The following is a 20,294-nucleotide window of genomic DNA, read 5'->3' as shown; positions in this document are numbered from 1 at the left end:
CCTATTGCAGCTGCCTTTAACACCCTGGAACATCTCCTGAAGCAAAGCAGAAAACCCGAGCTGAAATTTATTACAATAAATAAATGGCACGTCCTTTCCAGGGAGGATTTTGTGCCAAGAGGAAAGGGAATGACGCTGCAGTTCTCACCCCTTTGAAACCGAGCTGTGCAGCTTAACCCAGCAGAGAAGTTCAAGGGCCTGAAGAATGTGCTCCCACATCGCCCTCACTCTTTTGGATGCTGCATCTGGGCAGCCTAGTCTGCTGGGTGGCATCCAGCCCACGGCAGGAGTTGGGATGGGCTGGGCTTTAAGGGCCCTTCCAACCCAAACCATCGTGTGGTTCTGTCATTCAGCTGCTGCCTACCCATAAAACCAGGCCTCCAGCTGCCTGCTGAAGGATCAGCACCTGACCAGAACCTGGAGACCTTCCAGGGCTTGTGTTTCCCTCAGATCCAGGCATAAGGAATGACCCTGGCAATAGAATGGTTCAGTGCTTCAAAGAACCTACAAACAGCCCAAGTCGCACTCGGTGACATAACACATCTAAGCAACGCTGGTTTACTTAACTGCGGTGAAAGGCAACCTTTGCACAGAAGCACAGGTTTAACTTTTCTTGCCTTTCTCTGAGCTATTTCACAGCTCTGTCAGGACTCGTTAGAGACTCCCCTGGTTTCCTGGGTGGTGCAGCAGTGGAGCTTCTTGTTCTCCCATCTGGTCATCTAAGTCCCAAAAAGAACAAAACATTAGAACCAAAACCCATGAAGGTAACAGCGTGGAAAGCTCAAAGGGAACAGTTTAAACCATAATAACTCTACAGTTCTTTGACTTTGCCCCCATTCTGTTTTACTGCCTTGCTTCCAATATCCGACCCACGCAGAGTCCCGTGTGGAAGGAAACAGAGGCAGCAACCTCACCTGAGCCCACTGAATCCAACAGCGAGGACAGAAACAGCACAGATAATAGCATCCCTTTATTCGCTGACACCATTACAAAAACTGATTACATTAGCAACAAAAAAATAATAATAAAGAACAAAAAAAATATATAACCATAATAAAGGAGTGTTTACTTGAGGTTGAAGTCAGAGGCAGCTAATCCCAAAACTGTACTGAAGTAAAACAGTGTACAACATCAGTATTAAAACGTTATATCCCATTGGTGACTTTGCCACAATCGGAGGTTTCTGAACAAGTTTTTACTGAGCGAAAGAAGACGGAAGGTTACGTGTTTATACTGTCTCTCCAGGAATGTAAAGCTCTAATTATCCAAACAGCTTTTCTTGTTATTATAAAACTAAACTCTGGAGGTGTCTACAGAGTCGGGTTGGTTGGTTTTTTTTCTCCTTTAAATCAGTAGTCTAACAAGGATTAGAAAAGACAAAACTCTGTTCAGTGTCTCTGACGAAGTAGAAAGGGTGAAAACATAAATAAGGCTTTAATTTGGCAAAATATAATACAATGCCTTCTGCTATCCTCAGATCAGTGATTCCCCCGTCACTTCATTCTGCAAAGAGAAAGACACGACACTACGTGAGCCCAGCAGTTCCCAACACGTTGGCCTCAGCCCTGTTGGTATGTCTGTAACTGGACCAAGAGTTCATAGCAGGCTGATGCTTTAGGTATTCATATCCCTGTGACAACAGCACACCACTGCTGCTAACTCAGGGAAGGCCAGAGTACATCCCCAAGCCCAAAGCAATCAGAGCTTATAAGTACAGATACTTCAAGTGCAGACACTTGGCTCTCGTAACAGGGAAGAAGGAAATAAGGCACAGTGAGAACAAAACACTGCAAGGGATAAAGAGCTCTGTGACCAAACTGAGAGGGTCATGGATGTGAGCTTAGTCCCAGCTGAGTGAAATCTGGCCCCAGAGAGGGAGAAACCTGGTACCTACCAACAGTTTTTAATGCAGTGCAGAATGTAGAATATCTCAAGTTGGAAGAGATCCATAAGGATCAAGCCCAACTCCCGGCCTCACACAGGGCTACCAAAACTCAGACCATATGTCTGAGAGCACAGGAAGAGAGATCACAGAATGGCCTGTGTTGCAAAGGCCCACAGTGCTCATCCAGTTCCAACCCCCTGCTGTGTGCAGGGTCACCAACCAGCAGCCCAGGCTGCCCAGAGCCACATCCAGCTGTGATGCATCCAGATGGGAAGCTTCAGGTTTTAACAGCTGCCTCATCAGACCCAAACCAAGTCCCACCACCACCACAGGGCAGCACCCCAGCCCTGCACACGCACCTACTAGCTGGTAATGTTCTCGTCCCTTTGACAGCATTTGGCTTACTGACACGAGCAGCTTCTTGAGATGACCTACATCCTGGTTAAGATTCACTGCCACATTTAGCCTTTTATCAGTCAATTCCTGGAAGAAGAAAGAAGGAAAAAAAAAAAAAAGAAAGAAAATCATTAAAAACTCATTTACAATCTAATTACCAAGAAAGTCTAGAATTAGCTCCCCTGTATAAAATTACAGCTCCTCGCACAGATGGGAACAATTTCTGTAAGTCAGAGGGTTACAGCCACATTTAAAGGGAACATTGTTCAAAGTCAAGAAGCCATTTCCCAGTCCAAGGAATCACCTGCACACAGCATCGCTGCCCCCTGGCTCCAGAGGGTTCACATGTGCTTCCAGCTTCCAGGAGCTGTGCTGCTAAGCCAGACCCAGACAGCCCTGCCAAGCTGCTGCCATCACCCTGTAAGCCTCACTATGAACCACAGTCATTCTGTAGGATGGTTTCTGAGCCTGCTGCTGGAGGAACGAGGCTGCAGGACCATCAAGGGTTTGTCTGACGGGGTGGGAGAGGGATGGTGGCTCGTTGGTGATTTCCGTGCACCACGAGCTGAGGTCAGCAGAAGAGAACAGCTGAATGGCACCCTCGGGTTGTGGCCTTTTGTCCTGTGGCTTTTTTCAAGGAACTCAAAGCCTTAAAAGCCACTGAAGCCTTTCATTTTCTGGTCTGCTGCCCTCCATGGGATCATGTCCTCAGCACTATTTAGTAACTGAGCTCCAGCCAGCAGCCCAGAGAAATCTTTTGGGGACATCTGGACGGACATCCAACCCTTCATCCCCTGCACCAGCACTGCTGGGCACACTGTGACACAGCTGCCCTGCAATGAAAACACCCAGTTTGCTCTTTTTTCCCCACTTTTCTTTTTTAAAAGGAGTTCAACAGCTCAATATTAACAGGGAACTACCGCAGCTCCAAAGTGGACTCTTCCCCTCCTGCCTGCCCTCCTCCCCAAGTCAGGTGTGCTGCGCTAACGGCGATATAATCCCTGTTTGATTACCTTTATTGATTGCCTCCTTCAGAGAGGCACAAAGAACTCCGCATCCAAACTGCTCCTTATGCAGCTCCCGACACAGACCTGCAGACAGACCTGCAGGAGAGCTTCCCTTTGCAATTCATCAGCTAAAAATAAGCAAACCTGCCTCGGTGCCAGCGCTACAACGGCACCCAATTCCCAACATGAACACAGGAGCGTCCACGAGCGCTCAGCATCAGCCAACTCAGCTCCAGCTGAAAGCAGCTCCACTAACAGAACGAGACCGATGCATAATGCTGCTGCAAATCTCTCCCTGGGGTTTAAGGGAAATTAGAGCAAGTTCAGAGAGGGCCACTTTCCCAGCTCCCATTTGGCTCGCAACGTGGCTAGACTTGCTGTAAGGCAGAGAGGGCAGTAAATCAAACTCAACCACCTGCACCATTACAGAAACTACTCTGGGCTCAGGCAAGAGAACAAAGCAATATATTGCAGAGCTCTTTGCTTGCGTGCAACCGGTAAACATTTTTCTACACTAAAACCCACTGGCAATCGGTTGTACAGTAGCTTTAACCCATTTTACCCTTACTAAAGTAGAAATGCAGCTCCGTCAAGGCCGAGAATTCACACAGCAATCTCTTAAGGATTGATTAAAGAGGAGAGGCAAGTGCAATTAGCATATCAGCTAATGAATTAACCATGGCACTGACCAGCAGCACTGGGAATGGGAATGCACACACGTCAGCGTAGGAACCACCACAAGCAGAAGCAATGCAGGAGCCTTTTGTTTCCCCCTAGCTCACCTCATTGCTCCTCTCACCTACATTTGCCTTCTCCTCCCTTCTATTCTGTAGCTTTGCTAAGCATAGAATCACAGAATTTTGGGGTCAGAAGAGAAGCTAAAGCACCCTTCCCACCCCCAGCCCTTACCACCATGGGCCATTGTCCCCCATCAAATCAAGCTGCCCAGGGCCCCATCCAGCCCAGCCTTCCTTACCAATGAATTGCAGACATACCCTCACAGCTTTCATGTAGTCAAATCCTGACCAGCTTCCAATGGGTTTGGACTCAACACAGGCACACACAGCACCATGGGGCTGGTGCTGCACCTTGGCCCTATGACTTGGGGTAGAGCACCTTTGGGGATGTGGGGAAGTAGGGAGACAGAGGGATGGCCAGAGGAGCCTTAATGATTCTATGCCCTCTTGGGTACGTCCACAATCAGATGCCCCTTCTGACAGGCACTGAGCTGACAGATTCATGCCTGTTGTGCTCCATGTGTACGGCATTCTCCCTTTTCAAGGATGAAGTGTTTCACACAGATTCAGGGAAGAAAGCCCATTAGATTGCATATAATCCTCAAAATAAGTTTACTGCCTAAGAGAGCTGCTGAATATAAACGACTTCCTTAAAGCATACTGAAAGGCAGCCTTTAGTCATCATCTAGTCCCATAAGTGACAAGGAAGCAAGCTAATTAGAAAACCCAAATGGTCTATTTTTAAATAGAAAGAAAAGGAGTCTAACGAAAACACACAGAATGTGTCTGAGGGTTCGTGCAAGCAGCACTACTCAATTTTGTGGGTTGGTTCCAGTACCCAGAAGGAACAAATATGCTCATTTGTGAGCGTGTGTTTTCAGGTCCTTCCTTACAAAAAAAAGTCCCTGTTGCTAGGTGGAAGTGGCTGGAAGACTTTCCTTTTTAATCTAACAGCTATTTTAAGCTGGGGTTTGAGGCTTCTGGGGAGACAGCTTTGGTTTTTTGTTCTGCAAAAAAGAAAAGGCAGCAGCAAAAATAGGCACAAGGAAGGAGATAATGCTCTAATTTCAGCCTCCACCAATGGCTACCTGTTCACAGCGCTGTTCACACAATTAACTTTTCTTTGTTATATACTAACGAAGGCTTAATTACAGGTTTATTAGGACTGTTTTTTCCACGCTCTTAAGAATAAAGCAACAGATATTCTACAGGAAAACTGGAAAGGGCCCCACAAGGCTCCCACACAGCCACAGTAGAGCAATACATAAAGCAGAGGGGTTCTGCAGGGATGAAGTGATATAAGCCCAAACAAACAGAGCTTGGCCATAGCAGGGAACATCTAAAGACCAGCTAAAGGCCAGCATTACCAGCCATGAAACACCACGGCTGACAGCATCAACACTCTGAGCTCTGCTAGAGGGGGAACAGGCAGGACAAGGGATGGTCCTGGTGGTCAGCTTGTATAGTTAGCCCTGCACCAAGCCCTGCACTTGTCTCTTCAGCAAATTGGGCAACCCTTGGTATTAAGCCCAAAGGAAGGTCAGAATGGCGTAGCAGAAAGCAAGCAGTTTGTCACCGACTTGAGGGCTGCTGTTCTCCATCCTGCTGCAGACAGGGGTATGGAACACCCAGTTGTCACCATCCAGCCTTCTGCTGTCAGCACAGGAGAAAGCTCAGCAGACCTAACATCCCTTCCAGGAAAGCAGCTCATAAGGCTGGGACATCAGTGGTTTCCCAAGCCCAGCTGCAGCTCTGACCCTGAGGTGGGAAGCCCACAACACGTGGGTCGATCGCCATCCATGAACGACCACTCAGAAAAAAGCCATCTCTTTCCTGCTAATGACTGCAAAGGCTTTAATATGGTACTCCCTAGAGGACTCCTAGCTTCCTGTCTCGACTGAGAGACAGTGGCTAAAAGGAGTCGATATAAATTATTTGTCCTACCAGAAAGTGCTCCTCTCCTCCTCAAATGACAGCATTTCCTACCACTCTATGGGTAATGAGCTTCACCCAACACCATTTAGCTGTGTAAAACGTGCTGGGAAGACATCTGCTTTACTCATCCCAGCTGCCTATTGGGAAAGCTCTTCTGAAGCCATTTTGAAGCTGATGGGAAAGCTTTTGTTTCCAGAGATGGGGAAGCCTTGTTATGACAACAGGCACCTGTACTAGTGGTGAGGTCCAGCTCTCTGGAGTACCAGCTGCAGAAACAGTTCAGCAATCTTCCATGCAAACAGTACCTACCCCACAGGCCCAGGCAATTACCCATGAACATAAAGAAAAGCCACTTTAGAGTCTTTCAATTCCAGATCTTGCAACTGCAATCCAATTACCAGAGGACCTAAAGACATCTTCAGTCTGGAGAGTTCCATACTCACAGCACAAAGTAGCACTTGAGTTGGTTGCTTACTGACAAAGACTAGCTCAATCTTGCTGCAGGACCACGCCAAGGTTGGCATGAATTCTCAGGAGCCTGGGCCAGCTGGAGTTGCATTTAGGCACTTACCTGTGGCTAATAGCAGGCTCCTGCCCAGAGCTGCAGAGAACCAAAAGGCTCAAGGTTCTGGCAAGAGATTTTCCCTGGACACTCAAGACCGCCCTCTTCCTTTGGTATTACCTCAAGCCAATCCAACAGCCAATATTTTAAGCTTATTCAGTAATCAGCAGATACACTTATGGTGTCTCTTCCTGAAGGGACAAGTTTGGGGAACTTCTCTTTCCATTTTTGCTCACACCAACAGCCCTTGGAAGCCCAGACCTCATGTCCAGAATCTTTCCCCTTCATCTTTGCAAAGTGAGGTCACAACCCAGACAACAGTGCAACACCCAATGCTTAGAAAGGAAGACATCAGTATCCCTTGCAAACAGCTCTGTGAGGCTACTGTGACAAGCTGCAAGAAAGGAAGTTTCATCAAGCCTTAATTTCCCCATCAAAATCATGCCAAAAGCTGCACCTAACTTCCCAAATCTGACACTGTGCACGAGATTTGTGCTGCTCTGGGCATGGTCTCAAGAGAAACACTCACCGACTCTGTGCGACCGTCGCTGTTCTCAATAACGTTGGCATCCCCAACAACTTTTCCAATTTCTCTCTCAAGAGATGCCAAGGACTCCTGGGCCTGCAGGGTGGGGGGAAACAGAACAGAATAAAGGAGGCAACAATGAGCAAAGGCTGAGAACTAAAACACCACCCCCCCTCCCCTCCAATCTCTCCAGGAGCAGCATTAGAGACACAGGAAATCACTGTTGAGCAGGAAATGTGTTTTATGCCAGATTTGCTCAGGGGACCAACACATTTGCCAAGATTGACATGTCTCCTTACAATCAGTACGTCGCGTGTCAGCTTGCCTGCATTTTAAAGCAATTCTATGGGGGAAACTCTAATAGTCTTACATCAAGTTACTATGTTAAAAAAAAAACCTGCATATATTTTTGTTCATTTCATGCAAGAATAGCTGCACAGGAAGGTCTCCAGAAGCCTGGCTGCTGATCTGTATTTATACTGAGTACACCACAAACCACAGGCATCAGCAGAGCTCCCTTCATGTGCTCACATCCAGCGTAACTGTCCCAAGCAAAATGCTCTAAGCACTTTATCATAGCACATCTCCTTAGTCTTCCCATCTCCTGACAGTGCTTTAGTGACTCTGTCAACCCCATTGGTCCAGCACTAACAGGTCTTGGGGTACCTCAAGAGGCAGGAAAGCTGTAGAAGATGCCTGTAAGCACTGCTGTTATCCCCACAGTACTAAAAACCTTCATTTAAAGCTTGTGCACTCCTTCCCAGTTTCATCTTGTACTTGTGGCTGAGAAGACAGTATCACAGAAGGAACAAAGTGTTGTAGAGCCTAGAGCTTGACCTCAGCTACTGCACAGGCTATTCCTGTCTCTCTCCATTTATCAGTTCTCCCATGAGAGGTTCCTTCCTGGGGTGACAGACAGCACTGAGACCTCACATGCTTAAAGATTTTCCACTCCAATCCATCTTGTAAGAGCAACCAACACAGAAAAGCAGAGGTAACCCACCTGCTTGTCTCATCGAGCTTGTGTTGAACTCACTTGAAAGATTTGCAGTCTCCTGGGCTACAGCCAATCTGTAACCACGTGCAAATGGGCAGATGGCTTGTGAGCCAACTTGTAACCACCACCATTTGAGCCTGGATTTAAGAGCTTCAGGCTGTGATGTGGGTGTAGGGCTGTGAGATGGGGTTTTATTAGGCTGCGTTTCTTAAAGTAAAGAATTACTTGTCAGCCTCAAATCACCTGTTGGCATAAAACTATCATGGACAAGAGACACTTTCAAGTCAGGTAACGAAACAAAGCAGCTTGTTGCACTTTTACCATTTCAAAAGACCCACAGGTATCTTGCACAAGCTCTTATACCCACAGCCTCAGCCATCTGGGAAAGCAGTGAGTGCAGTAACACACCAGCAAACAGGCAGCTGGAAACACCACATTTTCCAGCACTGTAAAACTACAGATTGAGAGGGCTTCAGTAATACCTACATCTGTAACTGTGAAGGGTCTCTGCTTACCTTGGGCAAGTCACCAGCTACCTTCTGCCTCTCATTTTGATCAACTTTGAGTTTTGACAGTGTTTCACTTAACTTCGTTTTCAGCTGCAAAACAGTAACAAAGAAAATCAGTTTCCCTCACATACGAACAGATGCAATCTGTCTTTCCCCTAGCTTGCCCTAGTGCACACTGACTGCAACAGGAGTAAGATTACTAACGATTATTGAGCACGCTGGGTTAGTGAACATGGATGGTGAGGTTTACAAGGACAGTCAAGGAAGAGAGAGTCCATCTGTAAAGATAAGCGTCAAGAATGGAAACTACAGAAGAAAAGACGCGGTTGGAATCAGATTAACTACAAGCGGTCTCAACTATACTGCCAGTAAGACCATTAGTAAGACTGGATGTATGTAAGCCTCTCTAGCACTCCTATCACAAGCCAGTCTCAGCTTCAACTCAATCCACAGCAACCATCCCAAAATGCAGACTGTCATCTTCCTAATTCAGGCTAAACAGTCACTTCACTGCTGAATAAATTAAAAAGCCCTCTGCTTGTCATCTTAATAAAGCACCACTTGTTACAACTCTGCTGACTTAATCAGTCTGCTAATGTCAGATCGGGGAATGAATCACTGGCAAGGATATATTATGTTGTCGATTGTGTTTAGATTCAGTCCAAAAAGTGGAACTATTTCCGTCAAGAGGGATGAATACTTTGCATTGCCTGCCCTTAAAACACAGCCTTCCAGAGGAAGGAAATAAACTCCTTTTTTCCTTTGAAAAGGATATTTCGATTGCTCTTCAAGGCAGCACACACAGAACCAGCCGCAGCACTTAAGGCCGGAGCCTCGAATAGGAAAACTAATAAGAAGCTGGAGTGGCAATTTTGTAGGATTTGTGACTCTGAAGCACACTGTGCTAAACGTCCACTATTCCTGCCGTCAATCTTCTTGGGAGCCAGAAGGGGATTAAAGCACTGAACAATGGGCTACGCAGAGAGCCACATTCTCCTTCCTTCCAAATCTCTGCAACACATTTGTCTCATGCACAGAGGGCTTTCTCTTCCCCCCTTAGGAGCACATGTACCAGCGGATGCTGGTTTCCCCATTTTGGGGAAGCGCTCTGCAATGGTGCCTGCTTCTCTCCACACTCAACCCACGAATAAGTGGGAAACATTACAAAATCCCATCGTTTCCTATTGCTCAGCCTTCTGCCCACTGCCAAAAACAAATTAAAGAGGGGGAGAAAAAGCCCTCCTATGCACTGGATGCCACTCCTGAGCCATTTGCACACAGGTACTTGTTTACTACCTCCTCCAACAAGCACAGCATCATCACACTGCCGAGTCAAGCTGCCCTAGCAGGGAGCTCAGCTTTTTAAGCTTCTGTTGTTACAGAACATAATAGATTGTTGCCTCTTAGATTCAAGAGGTTGGCGTTTACTGATTAACTTGAAGATATGCATTCAATTCCCATTTCCCTTGCTTTCAAAACAGGAGGCGTTGGTTGCTGAGGCGGGATGCTAATGAGTGCTGTACTCGACTTGCCGAGCGTGCGATTAAACTCCAGCAGTTTGTGATTTTATTTGTTGTTTTTTTTTTCAATTGACTATTTTAGCCCCATCTGTGGAGGTGCCCAAGGCCATGGATGGAGCCCTGAGCTGCTGGAAGACACCCAGCCCACGGCAGGGGCTGGGGCTCAGTGATCTTTAGGGTCTCTTCCAACCTCAGCCATTCTACAATATGCTTCTATGACAGGTTATCAACTACTCCAAAACCCACTGAAGACACGGCGGCAGAAACAACCTTTCTCTTGATCCTGGCTCAAAAGCACAAAGAAAGCGCCGTTCAGACAAGCACAGGAAGGAAAAATAGACACTGAAACAGATGAAAAGGACTCCGATTGGAAAACCATGCATCTTTGGGTCTATAGGTCTGGCCTCGGGTAATCCAACTGCTTCTTGAGAAAACCTGCAACAGGAGCATTATTGGCTGGATAGTGCTTCTAGCCAAGCATGCTGCACGTGGTGTAAGCCACAAGCCAGAAGAGTTATTCAGCCACATCAGAACGCCAGCTGCAGAATGGCTGGATACTCAGAGTTAATTCAACATTGCTTTGGATCCATCTGTGTATGTACAGAGAAGGATGGAAAAGCCTCTGCCCAGTCAGAGCATGGATATCACAGGTGCATCCTCAAAAGCTTTGGAGAAAAAAACAACCAGAGAATAATCCTCAAATTGAAGTGATGAGAGCACATCTGTTGCTCCAAGGATGTTATATCTGCATATATCTACACTATAAAGCACTGATTCTCAAGAAGGCCCGGGTATCAAAGTCTTAAAGACTTTGGAAAGTCTTAAGAACCAGACATGCTGTTGTTAGGAGCAGAGAAAGAGACAAATTGTAGAAGTCAGACTACACAAATGACCGCAATGGACAAAAATATCAAGCTGAAGAGGTTAGCAGAACAGACAGGACTTGGAATAAAGTCTCCGCTTCATAAGTAATGCTGGGAGCCTACATCGTGCCCAGCGGAGAACAAGCTTCTTACCAAATTTAACTCTTCATTCTGTCTTACTGCTTCAGAATATGAATCATCAAGTTTTTTCTGCAACTCAGTCAACAGATCTTTGAGCTGAAATGAAGTTTAGAGTTTTAGGATTTGTCTCTTTTAGGACGCCCACTTTTCTTCCGCTCATTATTAGTGTGTCGCTCTACCCTAAAGCCACAAGCATACAAACTCCTCAGCCGCAGGGGCTAAGCATTAGATTAGTCTGCCAGCCAAGTGCTAACCAAACAAAGGAAAAAGGACAGTTTGGTCAATCATGTTTACCTCTCTGACTTCTGAAACATAAGTAGATCGCTCTATTTCTGCCTTTTCTAGTTCACTTTCCAAATGTTCTCTCTCTTTTTTAAGCTAGAAACAGAAAAACAGAGTTAAAACAAATGTTTTCAATGTCTTCCCTGCAGCATCATTTTCTTAATTTATTATTAGCTCCAAATTCATATCAAGCACTCCATGACATTTAGAGAGCATTTCAAACCCAGTGACTGCCTGGCACAGATTTAAACCACTAGACTTCAAAAAGATAAAGGAAAATAAAGTGATCATAAAACAAGAAAAGGAATCAAACCCAAGATTACTTTGGTACAGCTGCTTGTTGGCAAACTGCTTGCTCTCCCAAGGAAAGGGCCCCACTTTCCAGAGACTCAATCCAGCAGATGAGTACTGAAGTAACAACAGAACAGTCTCTAGAACTCTGCACCTCTGCTTCTTAAAAGCATTTGCCAAAAGGTTTGGATTTAACTACAACACGAGATGCTTGCAGGAGAGAAATCCCACGATGTTCAGATTTACAGCACGGGATTAAATTATGTTTGGAGTAACGAAAAGCTTCAAAGAGAAAAAACACCTGCACGTACAGTTTCAACTTCTTTGATCTCTTCTTTTAACCTCTCTACCTCGTGCTCCAAAGAGGCGACTGAAGAGCGCATCTGCAGAGATAAACGCATCGTTTAGTTGTGCTGCCCTAAGACAAACTCTCCATATACACACAAACCTGCTTCTATCATTTAGAAATACTGGGGATGATGAAAATCAGTAGCTGAATCAAAGCAGATGCTCACTCCAGTAACTGAGCCTCCATTATAACGCTTCTGCTTTCTTCCAGCGTGAGAAATTGCAATGCATATTTACAGCCCAGATGCCCAAAAGATTTGGAGTGTAAGGACTAAGCCGGTTGTCCATTAGTCCCAGTAAGGGAAATACCTTTCCCAGTCACCTAACAGGGAGGGCAGTCTCCATTCACAAGTTATATACAGCTAAACCCAGCATATTTAGCCTTGCTAAGGCCTGTATAAGCGCAGCAGATGGTGGCACTTCTACAGCTCAAGATCTGACAGCCTTTTGTAAGCCCCCCAAACAAGAGGTTTATAAATTATCTCTATGTATGCTTCAGGCTCACACTACATTTGCTAAACAGAAATACTTTTAAGAAACACTTTCTTGCAAAGGAAAAAAAAACATAACACAGTTTGACCTACTTTGACTCTAGATAAGGAAAGAAACATAAAGGCTTTCTTCTTGCTACTCGTGCGAGCAACAGAGCTTTCCTAAAATGGCAAGCTTTGCAGGCAATCTCAAGTGTAATTAGTTGACCAGAATGGATTAAGTGCTTCAAAGAAACAAAACAAAAACATCTTGCTTATCATTATATGATACTCAAACCTTAGCACCAAGAATCTGCATCTGTTTGCAAACGGACTTGGAAAACAACAGGCATCTAACAGAAACACAGTTAGAGTTGTCAGGATAAGAAAATGCACATTCCTGGGCACTCTAATGGGACACATACACTTCTATCCTATCATTTTAATGGCAGACTTCACCTTTCTCATCCCTGGTCACACAGAACAAACCATGCAGCCAGGGCTGTGCTACACAGTCTCTGCGGCTCTCAAACACCCTTTGCTGCTTCAAGCAGAAGCTGCCTGACTATAATAAAAAGCAGATCTTCAGACATACCTGTTTGAGTTCCTTCTGTGATTCTTCAACTTTTATCTTCCACTTGCTTTCTTCCTCTTCCACGCTCCTCTGTAGCCTCTGTAAAATCCCCTCCTAGAAAGAGCGTGGTTTGAAAGCTTTCAGCAGAAGAAAGGCAGGTTAACAGCATCACAGGACATAAGGAGCAGGCATCCCGCTTACCGTCTCCGCCAGAACTGATTTGTATTTCTCACACTCCAGTTGCAACAGTATGTGCAACTCCTCAGCCTCCTTCAACTTCTGCTCCATAACCTGTCAAAGGAGGAAAGGCGACCTGAAGTCACATTTCAGCTGATAGTTTGAGTTCTACTAACTACCTTACTTCAAATAGCATTCGATATTGGACAGTCTGACTTTCTACCCCATGCAAGGATGCCAGTAGAATCAGACTGAATCACAGAATGGCCTGTGTTGCAAAGGCCCACAGTGCTCATCCAGTCCCAACCCCCTGCTGTGTGCAGGGTCACCAACCAGCAGCCCAGGCTGCCCAGAGCCACATCCAGCCTGGCCTTGAATGCCTGCAGGGATGGGGCATCCACAGCCTCCTTGGGCAACCTGTTCCAGTGCGTCACCACCCTCTGGGGGAAAAACTTCCTCCTAAGATCCAACCTAAACCTCCCCTGTCTCAGTTTCAAACCATTCCCTCTTGCCCTATCACTGTCCACACTCATAAACAGCTATTTACAACATTCACCAACACAATCTCAACCTTTACAGAAGGCACTGCAGTAACCCTACTTGCCCAAAACCAAACCAGCTCCTTGAAAAAGGAACCAGGAATTTCAACTAGTGCTTTCACAACTCCACAAGGTCCTTTTCAATCACGCACCTGTATTTCCAATATACGCATTGCCAAGAGCTCTAAAAAAAATTCTCTTATCACCTGCTTGAACTTCACAGATCTGCAAGATTTGTACCAGTAAATACACTATGCCATGCACAAGGAAAGTGTCTGTGCTTACCTTGATATCTTCAGATCCTGAAGTCCCTCTCAAATACTCTTTAGCCATCTTTTCAAATCCACATATCCATTCGCTATGGCTCTGTTGGGAAATACATTCAAGTTAGAGCAACCTCAGTAAAGTCACCTAGAGGACATCTGTCCTCCAACTGCAGGATTATGGTACAGCATTGCAGTTCCCCATTTCCCACAGGCTGACCAACAGCCTGACGTTGGTTATTCATCCTGCACAAAGAGGTTTGAGGGGAGATTCAGACTGGATATAAGGAAAAAGTTGTTTTGATGTTGCTGCTTTTGCAGGCACCGAAGCTCAGGCTGGATGGGCTCTGAGCACCTGATGCAGCTGTAGGCACCGTGCTCACTGCAGGGGAGTGGGACCAGATAGCCTTTAAGGGTCCCTTTCAACTCAAGCCATTCTGACTCTACCACAAGTAGCCCATAGTCAACAGACAGCACTTCAGGAGCATAGGGTTATGACAGACACAGCTCACGGGGACTTGCAAGTACTGAAATACAGTGGGGTCACAAAGGTCTCCCTGCAACTGTCAGGGCTCTTTGATAAATATTTCAAGACCTAAGGAATTTGTTGTTGTTGCTGCAGCCATTTGCCGTGTAATTCTGGGGATCTCAGCAGGTAGGATCCTTTATCGATAATCTTAAAGAAAGTCATTTTAAAGACTTAAGTCTTGTTATGAACGACCACCATCAGGACACTAAGAACACTCATATAGGGGTAGCACAGGCAGGCGAAAGAGATGTCAGGGAGATTAAAAGGAAAAAGAAAGGATAAAAAAGATTAATGTTGTTCTTGAGATAGTCGAGCTTTGCCTCTCTGCTGCTACCAAGCACAGATCTCACAAGAAGAAAGCAATTGCTTCCCACTGGAGAACCCTTGGGAGAGAAGACTGCAGGGACACATTGCAAACCACCAAGGCAGTGGAACCCCAGTTCCCAGCGGGGCACTGAGCCCCACTTCTCTTACCACATTGGCAGGAAGCGTAACGTTAGGAAACAGCTTCTGGAGCAGTTCTCGTGTCTCCACCTCGGCAGCTTCCACGTGCTGCTGCTTCTCCTAAACCAAGAAAAGAGCTCACGTGAAATAGGGCAACACACTCCTCTGGGGTGGCGATAGCATTTCCTACACACAAAGTAACTTGTTTAACCCAGAAAGGTGGCTTTCAGTGAGGAAGGCTCTGTAGTCTCTACAATTGGCAGTAAACTGCTTCAAAATTTGGCCTTCACGTTTCTTCGTGCTTTTAAGGTTTTGTTTTCTTAAAGGTCTCCTCCAGCCCAGCCAGTTGGCACCAATTTACACCACCATTCACAACACAACACAGACTACACTGTGCTGAGTGACCGGTTCCATAGATCACACCAACACTTCCACTCACGTTGAGTGATCTCAAAACCAAGAGGTTTGGCCAGTCAAGGTTTACAAACCCCATGTGTTTTTCAAACAATTTTAAGAGGGGGGGGAAAAAAAATCACTGTCAATTAACATCATCTCATAAGAGAGCGTTAAAGTCAGAAGTAAACTTTGTGTTAATGCACATTTGAACCAGGCCAAGAAAGCAAGACTGTTCCCTGTTGATTGCAGGGAGATTGGACCAGATAATCTTTAAAGGTCCCTTCAACTCAGAAGATAGAATCATTGAAGTATTACTTTCAAGCACATCACAAGAGGACCCTATGCCCTCCTTCCCCAATTTGGGTGAAATGGGAAATAATTATTAGAGCTGTGTGAAAACCTTCAGCTTTTTTTGCTTTGCAAACTGAAAACAAACATGCACAGGGTATCACAGATCCATCACTCCTTCACAATGTATCTACCATGAGAAGTGCCCAGCCATGGGATGTTTGCTCACAGTGCCTGCGGCAGATGGGTTTATTTAACCAGACACTGCTCCTCATCGGGCTCCCACTGAAGGTTAAATGCAGAAGCCCATCCCTGCACAAAGGCAGCTTCTAGTAAATGTCTCTGGTTAGCATTTGATTTTTCTTTTCCTTTGACATCACTGTTACTGCTCTGAGTTCTTTTGCTGCAAGAGACCAGCGGCATTAGTAGGTTGGGATCCAGAGACAGAAACAGACAGCAGACACAACAGGTTGTGAAGTTGTGCTGGGTGCATTAGTTCTCTGCAATTTAGAAAACACCCAAAAGTATCACGTGGCTGCTCAATGGAGGCTTCAGACTGCACAAGAAAGCAAGCAGGCATGAGCACACAGCAAAAGCAGGTACGTAAGTTCTTTGAGCAAAGGAGCAAAGGAGGGAGTAGTGACACCTCCAGGATGCAGATGGGCAGCCCTGAACCAGAGCTCAGCTGCTTCTGGCCACCTGACTTTTGTAGCTGTTTCAGGTTATTTGAATGCATTCTTTTGTTGTTGTTTCTCTTTTATATTTTTAGTTCTGCATGGTGACAATTAGCAGCAAGTCAGGCTCATCACAAATGCAAGCTCCTTCTGGGGGCAATTCAGACCCTGTGTTAGGTTAAGGATGGGCTCTGACAGGCTCCGTCAAGCTACAAACAGTTTCAAGGAGGAAATTCACAGCTACAGCAACACAGTTTTCCTGAGTAGTGCCCAAGTTTATAAAGAATCATCTGGTTCTAATTCTACGTGGGGCCAATCGATGTATTGAAGCACAGAGGAAACCCTGTTGATGAAAGCAGGCCACTGCCCAGCCTGGCTTTGTTCTGGAGCTCCTCACCGAGCCATTCACAACAGCTCTAACAATTATGCAAACAAATCACAGGTCAGCATGCCCACAAATTAAGGAGAAAAATAAACAGAAGAAACCTGAAGATGAGAGGAGGAAGAAGCGGAGGTGAGAGCGTATGAATGATCACTCAGAACAGACTATACTTGAATTGCAGTAAAAGTTAAATGCCTCCATTCCACTTTAAAAAACAAAAACAAAACGAAACAAAAAAAACACCAGCTGCAGATCTGCTTCTGGCTTAACGCATCGTTTCTAGCAGTTAACATTACAACCTTGGCAGTCTTGTTCACTTTGTCCTGCAGCAATTTTTCAGTTGATGCCAATGCCTCCATGGCTTCCCAGTTTTTCTCCCGAAGGTCCTAATCATTTTTAGAAAGAATCATTTCAGTTCAGCCAATATTGAAACCGTTTCCACTTTTACTTCAGAGATATATTCTGCATTACATTCCACCACTTGCATTTAAATGCTTGGTTCCTGCATGATTTTGCTGGGTAAGATGACATACGCTAGCAAAAACACGTGTCATTTTCCAAGAGATCGAAGGAAAATGGGGAAAAAAATGCCAATTTCTGCCCAACGTGCCCCATATCCAGAAACTGATCATCCCCAGCCCTACAGGACTGCAGAGGACAGCACTGCAATGCTGGCAACCCCACACTTTGACTGCACTTGTAAGAAGAAAGAGGGAAGCTTCCAAAAGTAGTGAGGAACACAGACACCAAACCACAGATTACACAACAGAGTGTTAGGCATGTTGCAGTGCAGAACCCAGCATGGACCCAAATACACATGGAGGTGTACACACCGACATTCCCAATCGTGCAATCAGATCTAATGGCGTTGATCTCAATGCCTCGGTACAAATCTACTAAGCCAGGCCTGGCAAGGCTCGGGGCCTCAGCTCACAACACGAGCCCAAAGGAAATCTGAGGTGCTCACCAATGCCCTTCTAAAAGCTTTGGGCTTTCGGCAGAGGTGAGCAGGGCTCAGAGTGCTGCATCTTTCTTGGCGAGGTCATCAAACGTGTACTCCACAAGGCACAGACAGGCTGAGAGCTCACACAGAAAGGACATTGGGCCTCATGGGGAGGAGATCGCAGTGCTTGGGACTTGGATTTTTTTAATGTATTTTTTTCACCCCCCCCAATCCTTAGAGCAATCTGCTTCAGCACAGGAATGACTTAGAAAGGCATCCAGATCCTTGTATAAGCCTATATTGGCTTTACTTCCCTACTTCCTCAGTCTGTCTGCCTGTCCTAAGAGCTTTTTCACAGCTCAGGAAACAAAACTGGCTAAAACTGAAGCATGGGAAGCTGGGAATTACACTCATGGTCCACTCTTATCAGTGACCAAGTTTCTGCCTGCACCACAAAGGGTACTTGCAGCTCCCCTGGAGTCAGTAGAAAGCACACACACATTCTACCTCTATCTCATCTGTTTTCTGAGAAGACCCAACCTGCTTTATTTCAGCTTTTAAGCAATCCTACTTGCTCAAAAGCAATACATTCTTAGTGTTTTCCTCGTGTGTGATTCTTATCATGTCTCACTTTTAAGCAATGAGGCATATTGTATAGCATTCTGCAGGTTTTATAGGCTATTAAGTGAGCTAGAAATCCCGTATTTTAACAACTTTCCTCCATATAATTTAAAGACACCATTCTCTTGCTCTTCACAAGTCATTGTATTGAGGGAGATACTTCAGAGAACTACAGTGGAAGACACAATCTTTACTTCCACACGCAAACAACCCTCCACAGTGCTGCCAAGGGCTGATGCAAAGGGAGGCTTTGCTGCCCTCACCATCCCCCAGAGGATCAGGATTAGCAGCTCCCAGGAGTGGGAAGAGGCAGATATGAGAGTCTGAAGGTAACACCTCCTCCCATGTACCCACAGGACGCTCGGTCAGAGCACAGCCCTTTCATCCTCCCATCCCCTTGGGAAAGGCTGCGCTTCTAAACGGGGCTAACAAGACTGAACCCAAGACTGAGAACTTGCTGCAGGATGTCTCCTCCCTCTCATCAATTGAGCAGGTAATCATAAAGCTGGCTAAATGTAAGGGATCCTTACTCACTCCCAAGAAAAACAGAGCATCCAGAGGACACAACATGGGAAACAACTGTCAGAAATATTCTCTGAGCAGAATGCCCTAGGAATTGAGGAATGCCATGCATGCAGGTTTCAGGGAAGGCTGCTGTTTAAATGGAGAGGGGGGAAAAGCTTCCTTACATTATTCTTTTTCCTCTGTTGCTCAAAAGCATTCCTCTGGCAGGCGAGCTCGTTTTGGAGACTGGCAATTTCCTTCTCTTTCCCTGCAACCCTGAATTAGCAAAAAAGAATCATACACAAGTCAGGAGACGTTTATTGAACTTCATTGAAGCAGTGCTGCCCTATTACATATGCTCACTTTCTTCTCTTCTAGCAATGCACCCTCTTTGAAAAACTGCTCTCGCTGCTTGGCAATCCCACTCACTTCCAACAGCTCTATGAACTGTGGGCTGCCAGAGCACAGCCCATTGTAAACCTGCTGTTTGCTTACAACAAGCATCTGCACACATTTATCAAGGCCACAGAAAGGCAACACATTTGTTGAGGATAACTCAGCCAGCCCACACTAGCGCAATACCACAAAACAGGCACTGTCTGCTGGATTAGAGCATTCCTATCTGAGCACCTAGTCCACATTTACATCATTTAAAAGAAAACATTTCAGCCAGCAAGGAATGCATGACAGTGGCAATTTGTGTTGCACGGCATAAGCTGGCACGCCATTAGCTTTCACATAGTTCTTTAGTCATCTCAATGTTACAGCATTCTTCTACCCTCAAGACCTTGCCTGGAAAGCAATTTCTACCCAACAATTTCACAATATGAACAAGAACCTACATATGGCTGAAGGTTTAAGGGAAAAAAAAGCTTGTTATTTCACTCAAAACACCACCATTTAACTTTTCAGACATACGGCCAAGTTGGCACACACCTAGCATTAAATCAGTCATGGCTTGCTTACTTGTGGCCAAATCATATACTGCAAGCACTGCTGCAGAAGACCCAAGCTAAGAATTACTAGCATCAGCTGAATCTCTGCACTAAAGTTTCATGAGATACTAAGTTGTGTGTTATCGATTCTTGTTTTTGAACTGGCCTATTCTCACAAGCAGCTACTGTACATTTGGCATTTACTTCATCTTCTAAAGCCTCCAAGCAGCAAGTGAAATTAAGCACTTATCTATTGCACTCAACCTCTGGCAGTACTCACACTTGCAGGAGCTCCTCACTTTGGACAGCCAGAGACGCCTACAAACAGATCAGAAACTCATTAGGAGCAGATCAGCAGTGAGGAGTGATGCAGCAAGCATGATGTGCCTCATTAATCAGGCTCTACTGTAACACTCATCAAGAGCACTCCTGGCCTTCAAAGGATTCCTGCCCAGCCTACTCAAGCCAGAAGCACCTTAGCTGTGCTACAGCAGGTAAAGATAGGGGTGGAAAGCTAGACAAGAACACAGGAGACATAAGAAAGAGCACAAGGCTG

The 20,294-nt window shown here is 45.6% G+C and overlaps 1 protein-coding gene across 17 annotated transcripts in view; it reads right to left on the bottom strand.

Moving 5' to 3' along the window:
* Positions 1 to 951: 951 nt before the first annotated feature.
* The window catches only part of KTN1 (kinectin 1), a 73,349-nt gene continuing 54,006 nt past the window's right edge, over positions 952 to 20,294 (bottom strand). For 6 of the 17 annotated variants that reach the window (XM_072339103.1, XM_072339097.1, XM_072339098.1 and 3 more), the window contains 14 exons: positions 20,019 to 20,056; positions 18,989 to 19,079; positions 17,035 to 17,121; positions 15,026 to 15,115; positions 14,045 to 14,125; positions 13,245 to 13,334; positions 13,065 to 13,157; positions 11,963 to 12,034; positions 11,373 to 11,456; positions 11,091 to 11,174; positions 8,561 to 8,644; positions 7,052 to 7,144; positions 2,245 to 2,368; positions 952 to 1,503 (listed from right to left, as the gene is read on the bottom strand). In XM_072339103.1, coding sequence (XP_072195204.1) covers positions 1,499 to 1,503; positions 2,245 to 2,368; positions 7,052 to 7,144; positions 8,561 to 8,644; positions 11,091 to 11,174; positions 11,373 to 11,456; positions 11,963 to 12,034; positions 13,065 to 13,157; positions 13,245 to 13,334; positions 14,045 to 14,125; positions 15,026 to 15,115; positions 17,035 to 17,121; positions 18,989 to 19,079; positions 20,019 to 20,056 — 1,116 coding nt within the window. In that variant the 3' untranslated portion in view covers positions 952 to 1,498. The remainder of the gene's footprint in view (positions 1,504 to 2,244; positions 2,369 to 7,051; positions 7,145 to 8,560; positions 8,645 to 11,090; positions 11,175 to 11,372; positions 11,457 to 11,962; positions 12,035 to 13,064; positions 13,158 to 13,244; positions 13,335 to 14,044; positions 14,126 to 15,025; positions 15,116 to 17,034; positions 17,122 to 18,988; positions 19,080 to 20,018; positions 20,057 to 20,294) is intronic. The other 11 variants (XM_072339104.1, XM_072339108.1, XM_072339110.1 and 8 more) reach the window with 3 other exon arrangements.

Source organism: Excalfactoria chinensis, chromosome 5 (genome assembly GCF_039878825.1).
Source record: "Excalfactoria chinensis isolate bCotChi1 chromosome 5, bCotChi1.hap2, whole genome shotgun sequence".
Taxonomy (NCBI): Eukaryota; Metazoa; Chordata; class Aves; order Galliformes; family Phasianidae; genus Excalfactoria; species Excalfactoria chinensis.
This window is presented reverse-complemented; position numbering and strand designations above follow the sequence as displayed.